Here is a 13259-nt window from a genome sequence, read left to right on the forward strand (position 1 = left end):
TATGCTCCTTCCCTGTTTGTAGAATCGCCTTCCCTGTTTGGAGAAGCTCCTTCCCTGTTTGGAGAAGCTCCTTCCCTGTTTGGAGAAGCTCCTTCCCTGTTTGGAGAAGCTCCATCCCTGTTTGGAGAAGCTCCTTCCCTGTTTGGAGAAGCTCCTTCCCTGTTTGGAAAAGCTCCTTTCCATTTTAACTCTTCTACATATATTCATTACACCTTGTCTCAGTGAGGATTATACAATTTTTGAATCAAGGCTGTTTGGTTTCTGAATTGTGTGATTCTCCAGACAGACCTGCATGGAAAGCTGTACATGTTTTCTTTCAGTTTATAAGGGGTCTATTTATAAAACAATGTGAATATTCATCCAGTTAACCTGCATATACCTTATTCTGTGCGAGTTAACCAGCTGTTGTGAGAATGGGGCAAAAACGAATGTTCTTAGTGTCATTTCTCTTTTGTATAAATGTTTATCAGTAGGTATAGTCATAAAGAACAGAGTTAATAGGAGAAATACCGCAATATGGCCACATATGGAGCTGAGGATCCAAGGACATAAATACATGTTAGTAAGGAGATACACTGTTACAATTCATAAGAACGCTGGATAGAATGAGCATATGAATGTAACTATTGTGTCCCCGTATTATCAATGGTTACATTTATATGCTCATTCCATTCAGCGGTCTCTTAAATTGTAACAGTGTATCTCATCACTAGCCTGTACTTACTTCCTGTGATCCTCAGCTCCATCTAGTGGCCATAACATGGTACTTCTCCCATTCACTCTGTTCTTTATGGATATACCTAGTGAAGAACGTTCTACCAGAAGAACATTTGTTTTGCCCCATTCTCACAAAAGCTCATACCGTATAATGGTCCATCCAGCCATTAAGATACTTTGTATATCCAACAATGTAACCATATGAATGTACATTCTTAACAGTCTGTCATCTAATGTCTATGGGAATTTTACACTGGACTAGTAATATACGTTTGGCTACCTAACAGTGCTACATACACTTATATGGCTTATGCTGTTCTATTTATTGTGCCTTTAATGCTATTATACGTATTATGCTGACCTCATACCACCTCTGTTTTTCCATTCAACAGTTGCTGGATGTAGGGGATCTTGTGGTCATGGCTGGCATTATTGACCCTCATGTACATGTCAATGAGCCTGGACGCACGGACTGGGAAGGCTACCGGACTGCCACACTGGCTGCAGCTGCTGGAGGGATCACTGCTATTGTAGATATGCCACTGTATGCAATATACTATACATTGGCTATTTTTAGAGGGGATCACCCTTCTAGAGGGAGACTACTGGACTAGTGTTTTACAGATTTTGTTAGATGTAAATGTGTGTATGATCTGCTTTAAGGAAAAATGTCATAAGAAAAACTTGGATGCTGCCATTTCTGGATACTTTTTTCTGAGAATCTTAGCTGTCTGGGTGTCATGCTGATCCTCTGGCTTCAGTACGCTGAACCTATGCCCTGAAACACATATGCTAAAAAATCATTGCAGGCATTTTGTTTTACTTTCCTGGTCATTGACTCAAAGGACCAGGTCTGATGGGTTAGCCTAACAGCCAGGCAATAAGCTTAGTAACAGGTCAGCAGTAGCAGGCACAGCATTTCATTTATTGCTGGTTCACTATAACAAAGATCATTTTTATTAAGGTGTGTTAATCTTTATCTAAAGCCAAAACTTCAGTTTTCATTTTTGGTGAAGCTGGAGAGGATTGAAACAGTTTTCATTATTTTAAACATCTGTGTCTCATTAGGGAGATTTACCTTCACATTCTGATGTGTAAACTCAACATGAAGCGAGAGGACATCTTTACTATGTGAGACAAATCACCATTTGTCAGTTACCAGACAATTGTCATGGATGGAGTTGAGGAGCATAGGTCCTATGCACCTCAGCTCCATCTAGTGGCTATAAGGCTATAATGTGGTATTATCTTGCCTTCCTCCTCACAAGATGCTTTCAAAAGTACACTAAGCTGGCCATGCACAGCTCAGTGTACATTCTCTCGGCACACCTGGCTGACATTCGTGGGAAACTCATTCTCTGTGCAAAGAAGAATGAACTCCTATGCATATGCAGGGGAGTTACATCATCCTAACCTGGCCAATCAAGATGGGTAGAAATCAAGAACGTGGAAGAAGCTGAGAAGATATCGGCGCCAGTGAGAGAATTTGCTGACATTGCATCGCTGGAGTGGAGGTGAGTATTGGAGGATTTAGTTCAGCAAGGTGCTTGCACGCCCAGTGCAATCACCACACAACCCTCCTATCCAACTCAGAGCCTGACCACCACCATCATCGTCATGCTGTAGTATTTCTTCTATTGTGTTAAGATGTGCACAGCACAATTTACATGACTCAACCCACTGTGTGGAGGGTGGATAAATAGGGCTGCTTCACACATACCTGTTCTGGTGCCAATGCACCAGAACAGACAAATACCGGTCATGCACCATTTTTTACCAGTGCAGTGTACCACAAACATTCTAGAGCATCACCGTGTGCTGCTGTATGCTGCAGCACTTATGTGTTGCCTTAGTGCATTGGATTGTAAAAAAAAAAATTAATGGCATGGCAACTCATTGCATGGTGCATGAAATTGCACTGCAGTAAGATGTGGTACTGCAATCAGGGACGGATTTACTCTCTCTGCTGCTCCAACGGCAGGTTCTTCAATGCGTCCCCCTCCTTAACGGAGAATGACAACCAGATGGTGGGGGCTGCCAGGTTGGTTTTACTTTTTATTAATTTTTTTAGATTTAAACAAAAAAATGTTTTTGTTCAATAAGTTTTTATTGGTTTATAAGAATATAACAAAAGTAACTTCAGCATTTAGTAGGCTACAATTAACCTGTAAAGCAGTAAGATTATCGTCATAAACAACAGGTATATTAACGGTACAAGATAGCATATACAGTACATGCATCTGAGTTAACCATTAATTGCAGGTTATGGTTGCATAAGTTTGTTTGTTAAACCTGCCAAAATAGACCGGATAGAACCAAGGGATAGGTAGAAGTAATGAATGAAAAGGAAAAGAGAATAGTGGAAAAAATGAAGGAAGGATTGGAGGAATTCGAGAGTACGTCGGAGAGAGTAGGGGGAGAGTGGAAGATAGATGACCGAGGGGATCATGGATAATTAGAAACATACTACCCAAAGAGAAGATCTAGCATTTAGGTTTCCACTGCCAGTAAGGATTTATCAAAATGAGGCGGTAGAATATTAGAGACTCACGGGTCTCAAACTTTGCGGAATTTGGGTAAACTACCAAGCAATTTAGCCGTTAGCTTCTCGTTAGCCATAACCAAATGGAGCCTATTTTTGACTGCTGAGAGACACGAACTATCAGAAAGCCTGGTGCTGGCTATTACCTGTTTCGCTGGTGTAAGCACGTGCGTTAGTAGCGTAAATTGGTATTTGGAAAGATCATTCGGCCTGACGTTCAGCAAAGCTTCACTGGGTGTCAGGGCGATGCGTCTCTGGATAAGCGTTCACTTGGGACCAAAAGCTCCGGGTAATTGGACAAGTCCAGCAAATGTGAAAATAGTCACCCCGTGTCAAGCAGCCGCGAAAACAGTAAGGCAAGCTTCCCGGTTGGGCATGAGCTAAGCAACTGGGCACCATGTGCCATCGGAACAGGACCTTATAATTAGTTTCAACTGCAGTGGAATTACGAGTGCATGATTTCGTGGTAGCCCACATTTGGTGCCAGGTTGCTACATCCAGTGCTGCCCATAAGTCAGATGCCCAACTTCTCATGTAGTTATATTGAGAGAGAGCTCCAGTTGAAAGGAGAGAAGCATATAAGAGGGAGGTCGGGCCTGGCGAATGGGGATTGCCACAGCATTTAGTTTCAAATTGAGTCAACAGAGGACAATCACTAGGGAGGTGAATCATGGAAGTGACAAAATGTTTTACCTGCAGGTAACGAAAGGTTTCAGATGCCGGCAGGCGATAGGAGGAGCGTAGTTGTGGAAACGTTTTAAAGCTGGTGGGGATGATGAGATGATAGATTTTGGTAATGCCAGCTGCCTCCCAATATCGAAAGTCCGAGGGAGACTCCATACCTGGGGCAAAGGGGGAATTATGAAGGAATGAGAAGAGGGGCAAATGAGGGGACATGAAACCACCAGAGAATTTCACCCCATCCCATACGCAGAGGGAGCGCAGGGTAATAGGGTTGATCAGGGATCGCCTATCTTTAGGAGGCAGCCAAAGGAGATTATGAATTCGGAGAGGGTCGCAGTCCACAGCCTCCAGTACAACCCATAAAGGGATTTCAGTAGATGCGTTCATTTTAGTGAGTTGGGAGATTTGAGCAGCCTGATAGTATTTTGTGATGTGGGAAAACCCCAAGCCACCAGCCATCTGGGATTGGAATAAAACCGAATTGGAGATCCGTGGCCTACCAACCTGCCAAATATATAGAAGAATTTGGCATTAGAAAATATGTAGATAATGAACCGGTAGCACTCAAAAAAGATAGAGCCGTTTAGGAAGGTAGAACATTTTAGTGGCTGCAATGCGACCCAAATGGGATTTGCAATGTGACCCAACCACAAGCCCCAGTGTGTTAGCATTTGGAGGTGACATGTTCTGTTTATTGAACCTGTCACCTCCAATACAGGAGTTCTAGAACAGCCCTGTGCTGGCTCTCCTGTGACAGCTAAATAGGAAGGCTGAGAGTGCAGCATTCCTATCTCAGTGTTCACATAGAGCAGAGCGTAGAACGGACGTTCTTCGCTCTGCTCCCCGCTCTCCATCCAGAGGAGAGGATCTCCATCTCCAGAGAGAGGCGTCCAGCAGGTAGAGAGGTAGCCGGTGGGTGGTGCGGAGGGACAGACCTACAGGCTGCATACAAGTGATATCAGCGACATCGTCGAGATCACTTGTACAAAATGAGCGGCGGCGGCCCCACTCTACATTTAGCCCTGCTTGCACAAAGCAGGGCTAAATGTAGAAAAAAACTACCCGCCCGGCGCCCTGAACTGCATGTCCCGGGTGTCGGAAGATAGGAATTCCACACCCCTTCTGCGCCTCTACTCTCTGCTGCCCCGAGGCCGTGCCTTGATGGCCTTGTGGAAAATCCGGCCCTGAACGCAATGCATTGCTGTAAATGGCCCTCAGAGTCTTGCCTGGATTGAGAATAAGGCATGCAATCTGATGTCTGTGGCTTAGGTACCTGCATGTATACTGCACATGTGCACAGTGCAAAAGGCGCATATCCTATTCATATACTTTGGGGGCTATTTACTAAGCTGCCGAAGGCAGCCGAGTGAATAACCGAGCCAAAGTGAACAAAGCCGAACGACATTCGGTTATTCACTCCGGCTCAGTATGGCTGAAATCAGCTGTACATGGGCTTCCTTCGGTTAGCTGGATCAGCTGAGCCGAACCAACACCTGGATCAGCTGAGCCGAAGCTCCGGCAGCTTACTCGCTGAATAGCCGAATGCTGCTGAGCGGCATTCAACTCAGCTATTCTGCTCGGTACCTCTGTGGTAAAAAGAATAATTTGGGGACGCTGTTCAGTGATTACAACTGGGCGGTGCCAGCCGTGAGATCACGGCTGGCTCCGCCCAGCTGTCATTTGCGGGGGGCTGTCATCTGCTTTGGCTGTCACTTTGGCTCAGTCGAACCGAAGCATATGCCTTCGGCTCAGCTAAGCCGCTCAGCCGCCTTTGGCTGTTGTTCGGGTTATTGTGAATAGCCCATACAGCAGCCCTTCGATTCTGCTGAAGAGAGACGAATGATCAGCCAAAGCTGCGGCTGTATCATTTGGCTCAATATAACCCCCTTTGTGTTTGGCTGAACAGTCTGGGCATAGCTCAGTGCAGGTGGGGCTCAGATGATCTATAAAAGGCCATCTTCATGAGCCCTAAAGGAGCCCATAAGAATAATATAATCTTATTTAAACCATTTAGTTTCAGTCAAATCAGGAAATGACAGTAGATGTGTGGGCATTCACCAGCCTTCCTCTAGACATCATGTAGTCTGCCCTTCTCTGAATCAATGATCCAGTGTAGGTTTTCCTGGAGAATCTTTTTTTTCCTAAAATAGGTAGACTCCATAAACATACATGCTTGGCTGCCAGTATATATATTCATGAAGACATCTATCACTGGGAATGTCTATCGGTTTTCAGATTATGCTTTCACACCGAACTGCAATCTAATGTTTATGGGTACGTTAAATGCTTGTGTGACATTGGGCTTAATGTAAAGTCATACAGGAATGTTTCCTGACAGAGAGTTTTCAGATTGATGATCACCTTGTAAAATGTCTACAGTGAGCTGATGTTATCTACATCACCTAAGAGTGGAAGTCATTAGGAAACATGTGATCTTTATATTCTGTACAAGGCAGCAAATTTTTAGAAGACCCTCTCATATAACACAATATTAGGAATTAAACTATTTGAAGTAATGGCCTCCTCCTAATATCACAATGGCGAAAAAGAAGTTGGTCAACAATCATCACCACCCACTGTCACTACTGTCACCAGACACTTCCTTCACCCAACCACCATCATGGTGTCTCCTCCAACTGCATTAGAAGTCTTGATTGTAGTAAAACTTGTCATGGCTGGAGCAAGAGGATGGATCTGGGATCTCGGTGCATAGATCTCACCCTTGGAGTTGGAGTTAATATCAGAACTTGGTGGTTAATTCAAAATGTTACCATCAACCCAAAACTGGAATGCCTCTTCTGGTGGAACGCCTAAATCATCGCTCATCATCACATTTCCTTTTTTTATAATAGTGTTTGCTCCTCTAAACCCAGGGATAAACACAGATATGGCTGCCAAAGTGTTTACTGTTTATTAGTTATTCAGGTCTTATTGTTTTATCATTACTGCAGACATCATCTGAATTATGAATATTTATGTGGGCTAGATGTGGGCTAGATGGAGTTGTTATTAGTTTATAATGTATTCAAATCTAGAACCTCTTTAGATTGAATGGAGAGACATTTGCCCCTCGACAGATGTCTTATGACAAAGACTGTGTCAATATTTAATGCCTTGTTTAAGAGAGACTTTCCTATGTGACATTATCACTTCTAATTACTTTTCTACTGCTAAAATGAATGAAAACCTTTTAATGGGTAGTATGGAGGCTGCTATTGCTGACCTCCCCATCTGTAAATATTACTTCTCTGGTATGGCCCTGGAAAAAGGATGGGCTGAAGCCACTGTCAGCCAGTCATCAAGTATTTTAAGAAACACAGGCAATCTTTGTATTTTTTTTAATACAACTTTTCTTCAAAATAATTTCCTTACATGGATGCTGGCCTATATCTAAATTTGACTTGGGATAGGTGTAGATCTGATCCTGCCTAACTCCATCCAGAATCATCCAAATTCTGCTAAACAATTAAGAAGCCATGCCTATTTTCTGTATCAGGCATTAGCCTGACTCCCAACTTTTTAGAAATGTTGTCATTTACAAACATGGTGCCAAGTGCACAGAAAGACATGTATCTCCTCTACCTGATCTACTGGTGCAGATGCAATTAGAGAAAGTGCACACAAAGTTTGGAGCACAATATTAATCCAATAACTTGGTGTCCTTACAGAAACAGCCTGCCACCCACCACATCTGTGAGCAATTTCCATACCAAGCTCCAGGCCGCTAAGGGACAATGCTATGTGGACGTTGCATTTTGGGGTGGTGTAATTCCCAATAATCAGGTGAGCATACTCTTATGTTTTGAATTTATCTTTTTTACATTGTTTGGAATATAGAAATTCTCGGCTGATTGTGGTGACATTTTTGATAAAGTTAAGGTTATCTTCAAATGTGGCTTTTTCCTAACTGTCCCTGTTCAAGAGGGACACAGAAATGTGTCTTATTTGCTTACATTTATAAATTTTAAATGTCTACAAAAGTTCTAGACTACTCCTGTTAAACAGGGGAGTAACTACAAATTACAGAGACCTATAGCAAGAGTTTGATGACTCCAATCCCCCCACCTGAGACCCTCCATTTCAAAATGTGAATGGAAGCTCACATTTTGTACCCCTAATAACGGGCCCCATTACCATTTTACCCTTATTCATATTTCTTACTGGTGCTTTGTGGTGGCCTGATGTACCCCTGTATATTTAACCCTTTCACACCAATAGTAACTGGAGAGCCCCTTAGTAAATGCCCCTTTACATTAGTGACAAGTGTAAATTGCTCCATTACACCGGTGCTTAGTGAATAAATGGCCACTGGTGGTCAGTGAAGAAGGGTCCCCTTACACTGAGGTTAGGGTAACTGACTCCTTACATTGTAGTCAGAGTAAGTGGCCCTTTACAGTACATTAATGGTCAGTCATTGGAAAGGGGCACCCTTATATTGGTGGTCAGTAAGAGAAGAAATACTCCCTTACATTGGTGGTCAGTAGCCAGTTCAATGAAGAGCATTGGTGTTAATGCTTACTCTGAGAGATAGGACTATGCATGGACCAGCAAGCAGAATATCAGTCTACTAGCTGGAGTACTACTATATATTGAGGACTGATGGGCCAGTAATCAGAGCCATGGGGGACCATGAAGGATGAATTTTACAGGTTCGGACGATCCTTATAGGAACTTAGCATAGGCCAGACAGATTCAGGTGGACTTGAGTTCTGGACAATGGCTGCAGGAACATAAAATGCTACATTTTTGTAGTTTCTATGAGGTTGAAATGTGTCACCTTCATATACTTTTTTTTTCCATGCACAGTGTGGGCTATGTAACAGAATATCATTGCGCAATGCAGTCATTCTGCTACCTAGCTCTTGGGCATTTGCAGATAATGGTGTCCCTTTGGCTCCATCCAGCTGTGAAAGCCAGCTTGCCCTTGACTGGTCTCCTAGTGAATTTGAAGCAGTGAAATAAGGATAAACACCTTTAAATCTTAAGTTGATCCTTCTAGTTGCATAGAAAATCATTGCCTTCTAAGGAGTGTGGATATATAAAGATCCTGCTTACAAGTGATTTGCTATATTACGGTAGTATGTACCTTGTAGAAGAAACGTAAGCTCAGGGTAAATGTTTTATTATCGCTCTTCATTCCAAATCCTCAACTCATCAGCTATGAACAGTGGCTAAAAGGACAAGGTTACAGTTGCAGCCAAAAGAAATCAGGCAGAAAAAAGTGAAAAGGTATTGATTATGCTGCACAGTTTTCCAGCAAAGCATGGCGAGTTTCAGTGGTACAAATTGTCTGGCTCTATGCATTCATACAGTCCCCCTGTATTAAACCAGCTAAAGTCAATAGGCTTGGCACACATGACACAGGAGGCCATAAACAGCTGTGTTGGGAAGTAATTATACATGACTAGAGGAAGAATTTAGATTTGGTCCATGATTTATTGTGAAAATGTTGGCAAGTACTTAATACTAATATCACTTTCTATAACAGGTGGAACTGATACCTCTGTTACAAGCTGGTGTTGCTGGATTCAAGTGTTTTCTTATCAACAGTGGAGTGCCTGAGTTTCCCCACGTTAGTGTGATGGATCTACACGCAGCCATGACTGAATTGCAGGGGACCAACAGTGTTCTACTGGTTAGTGGCAATAATAGCGTCTTACTTTTTTAAATTCTTATTACAAGCTGGGAAGCAAAACAAACTGTTAATTTGCAGTGGCTCAATGGTTAGCACTTCTGCTTTGCAGCACTGGGGTCTTAAATTTGAACCTATGAGCTTGTGTGGGTTTCCTTCCACATCCCAAATTTATGCTGATAGGTTAATTGTCTCCTGTCCTTGGTCCTAGTATAAGTGCATGTGAGATAGGAACTTTATGTTATAAGCTTCTTAACCAGTTGACATCCGCGGTGTTAAACCCCCTTCCCATCCAGGCCAAGGGATAGAATGAATAGCATGTAAAGCGCTGCATAAATTGACAGTACTATATAAATACCTGTAATAAATGTCAAAAGAAACGTGTTCATCTTTATACAGGAGGAGCTGCCCCAGTTTCTATCTTTAAAGTGCATACACACTTTCATGGTTGTAATTATCACTGTCTTCAGATATTGTTGTGCACACATAAAAGAAACTAATACCTTTGTGGTCTCAACAATTAAGTCACAAATATAAAGAATGCCTAAAATAAAATATATATGAAATATAATCTAAGTATTCATGTTTTTTTCCTTTCTTAGTTTCATATTTTTATTTTTTACTCTACTTTTAGTGGCTTTGGGGAAATATTAGGGGTCTTTTTCTATTTTTCCCTTTTAAAAAAGAAAAAGAGATTGAGAACAGTCCTCAGTCTCTTTTCTGTATCCCCTGTTATCAATGAACAGGAATTTTCTATACAGAGCGCTCCTGTTCATTGATAACTTGAGAGCATAGTGTGTTTACTATAATCACAATCATGAATAGACAGGAAGTGATTTAGCTCACTTCCTATTCATTCATAACACAGGTCTGCAAAAAAAAAATTTCGAGAGCTGTTTTGGTTATTCCACGTAATCTTTATGTTTTTTGGTGCGCTGAATCTGAAAATAACCTCCATTTTGTCATAGGATATCACGTTTCCTGACAATTTAGGTAACTATGTTAAATAATGCAATACTCCACTACACAGGCTATCCCCCCTTCAGTCTATCATGAATGCAGCTGCTAGACTCATCCACCTAACCAACCGCTCAGTGTCTGCAACCCCCCTCTGCCAATCCCTGCACTGGCTTCCTATAGCCCAAAGGATAAAATTCAAAATATTAACAATCAGTTACAAAGCCATCCATAACTCTGCCCCCGGCCATATCTCAAACCTGGTCGCGTGATGATATAGTACACATACTATGTCCCCAATTATGTACAAACACTCAGCGATCACTGAGTGTTTGCTCTTGCTCTCCTCTGACACACTGTCACAGGAGGCTGAGCGAGCGGAGCAGGGAGGAGAGCTCAGCCTCCGGTGACAGCGCGTGCTGTCTCCGCCACCACACCGCTCTGCCGGGCTGTGATAGGCGGCTAAGCGGTGTGGGAGGAGAGACACCGGCCGCTCAAAGCGCTCTCCTCCCGCAGCGCTCGGCCAGCTGTCACTTTCTCTCCTCCCCACTGGGACACAGAGCAGCGCCCAGCGGGGAGGAAAGAAACCTAGGATGAGCCGATGTATCGGCAGGAAAATTGCACTTTCAGCATTTAGCCAAAAGTGCCATTTTCGCCCGATATATCGGTGCATCCCTAGTTACAATATTTGAAGTGGAACTTTGGATGTAATTTAAAATGGGAAATTGATCCCCTAGGTCAGGGGTGCCCATAAGGTTGATCGCGATCTACCAGTGATCGCGTAGCGATCACTGGTAGATCACGATGTCCTCTCCTCCCCCTGGTGGGGCTTCTCTGGATCCCCGCTGCTCTCCCCATCTGTATGCAGCGGGGATCCGAGAAGAAGTGAAGGAACCGGCGGCGGGGGAGGGCGCAGGACGGAGCCGCTGCCACAGAACTAATGCCGAGCGGTGAGGAGAGAGACAGAGACGCTCGGTCTGGATCTGACAGCCGGCGACCTCTCTCTCCCCTCACAGCTCGACCTTAGTTCTGTGACAGTGGCTCCCCCCCTTGGCTGAAGTGCTTCCTGTCGTATCCCCTGCTGCCTCTGCCCGGGAGAGCAGGGGGGATCCATGGGAGAGCCCCCGTGTGCGTGGCCGAGCGGCAGAGGATCAGTACATATCAGTGATATGTACCAGTCCTCTGTGCAGGACAAACACTGGAGCAATCAGCTATCACGTTCTCAAACAATTCATTCCCCCAGAGCTACTTCCTCATGTATCACTTGCCCCTCCCTTTTAGATTGTAAGCCCTCATGGGAAGGGCCCTCCTTACTATCTTATCTTAAATTGTATTGTAATTGTAATGTCTTCCTTATATTGTAAGGCGCTGCAGAAACTTTTGTTGCTATATAAATCCTGTGTAATAATATTAATAACATACAAGGCAAGACCAGTGGCCAAATCATTAAGTTCGGACGTTGTCACTGGTCCTCCATTGTACATGTCAGTGAAAGAGATGGAGAGAGACCGGCAAGAATGGCGGTTTTAGGGGGCCAGTTGTCACGATCAGTCAGTGTGATGGAAAACCATGTGATGGATGAAGGTAGGCATTGCTCTGTGTTAAATCATTCCACAGGGAAATAAGCACTAAATCCTTAATCTGCTGGGGGGGAGGTGGCACTTTTTTTAGGTTTTTAGCACTGCCTAGAGATAGCATACTGACTTGACTGAATAGATGTAAGGCCAAATTTATTAAGACTGGGCTGTACAAGCACATGTAAAGCACAATTATTTATTGATATAATTAGCTTTACAGATGCTGTACATTTGGAATGCCCCCATCATTAATTCAAATATATGTATATATTTGTATATAACGCTCGGTCTGGATCTGACAGCCGGCGACCTCTCTCTCCCCTCACAGCTCGACCTTAGTTCTGTGACAGTGGCTCCCCCCCTTGGCTGAAGTGCTTCCTGTCGTATCCCCTGCTGCCTCTGCCCGGGAGAGCAGGGGGGATCCATGGGAGAGCCCCCGTGTGCGTGGCCGAGCGGCAGAGGATCAGTACATATCAGTGATATGTACCAGTCCTCTGTGCAGGACAAACACTGGAGCAATCAGCTATCACGTTCTCAAACAATTCATTCCCCCAGAGCTACTTCCTCATGTATCACTTGCCCCTCCCTTTTAGATTGTAAGCCCTCATGGGAAGGGCCCTCCTTACTATCTTATCTTAAATTGTATTGTAATTGTAATGTCTTCCTTATATTGTAAGGCGCTGCAGAAACTTTTGTTGCTATATAAATCCTGTGTAATAATATTAATAACATACAAGGCAAGACCAGTGGCCAAATCATTAAGTTCGGACGTTGTCACTGGTCCTCCATTGTACATGTCAGTGAAAGAGATGGAGAGAGACCGGCAAGAATGGCGGTTTTAGGGGGCCAGTTGTCACGATCAGTCAGTGTGATGGAAAACCATGTGATGGATGAAGGTAGGCATTGCTCTGTGTTAAATCATTCCACAGGGAAATAAGCACTAAATCCTTAATCTGCTGGGGGGGAGGTGGCACTTTTTTTAGGTTTTTAGCACTGCCTAGAGATAGCATACTGACTTGACTGAATAGATGTAAGGCCAAATTTATTAAGACTGGGCTGTACAAGCACATGTAAAGCACAATTATTTATTGATATAATTAGCTTTACAGATGCTGTACATTTGGAATGCCCCCATCATTAATTCAAATAG

General features: G+C 43.4%; 1 protein-coding gene across 1 annotated transcript in view; it reads left to right on the top strand.

Moving 5' to 3' along the window:
* LOC108796426 (allantoinase, mitochondrial-like) overlaps nucleotides 1-13259 on the top strand; it is a 30979-nt gene that overhangs the window by 4506 nt on the left and 13214 nt on the right. Inside the window, exons 3-7 of the mRNA XM_018567899.1 lie at nucleotides 1110-1261; nucleotides 7612-7726; nucleotides 9432-9596; nucleotides 11571-11591; nucleotides 12049-12055. Coding sequence (XP_018423401.1) covers nucleotides 1110-1261; nucleotides 7612-7726; nucleotides 9432-9596; nucleotides 11571-11591; nucleotides 12049-12055 — 460 coding nt within the window. The remainder of the gene's footprint in view (nucleotides 1-1109; nucleotides 1262-7611; nucleotides 7727-9431; nucleotides 9597-11570; nucleotides 11592-12048; nucleotides 12056-13259) is intronic.

This window comes from Nanorana parkeri, unplaced genomic scaffold (genome assembly GCF_000935625.1).
Source record: "Nanorana parkeri isolate BGI_ZX_2015 unplaced genomic scaffold, ASM93562v1 scaffold1114, whole genome shotgun sequence".
NCBI classification, from domain to species: Eukaryota; Metazoa; Chordata; class Amphibia; order Anura; family Dicroglossidae; genus Nanorana; species Nanorana parkeri.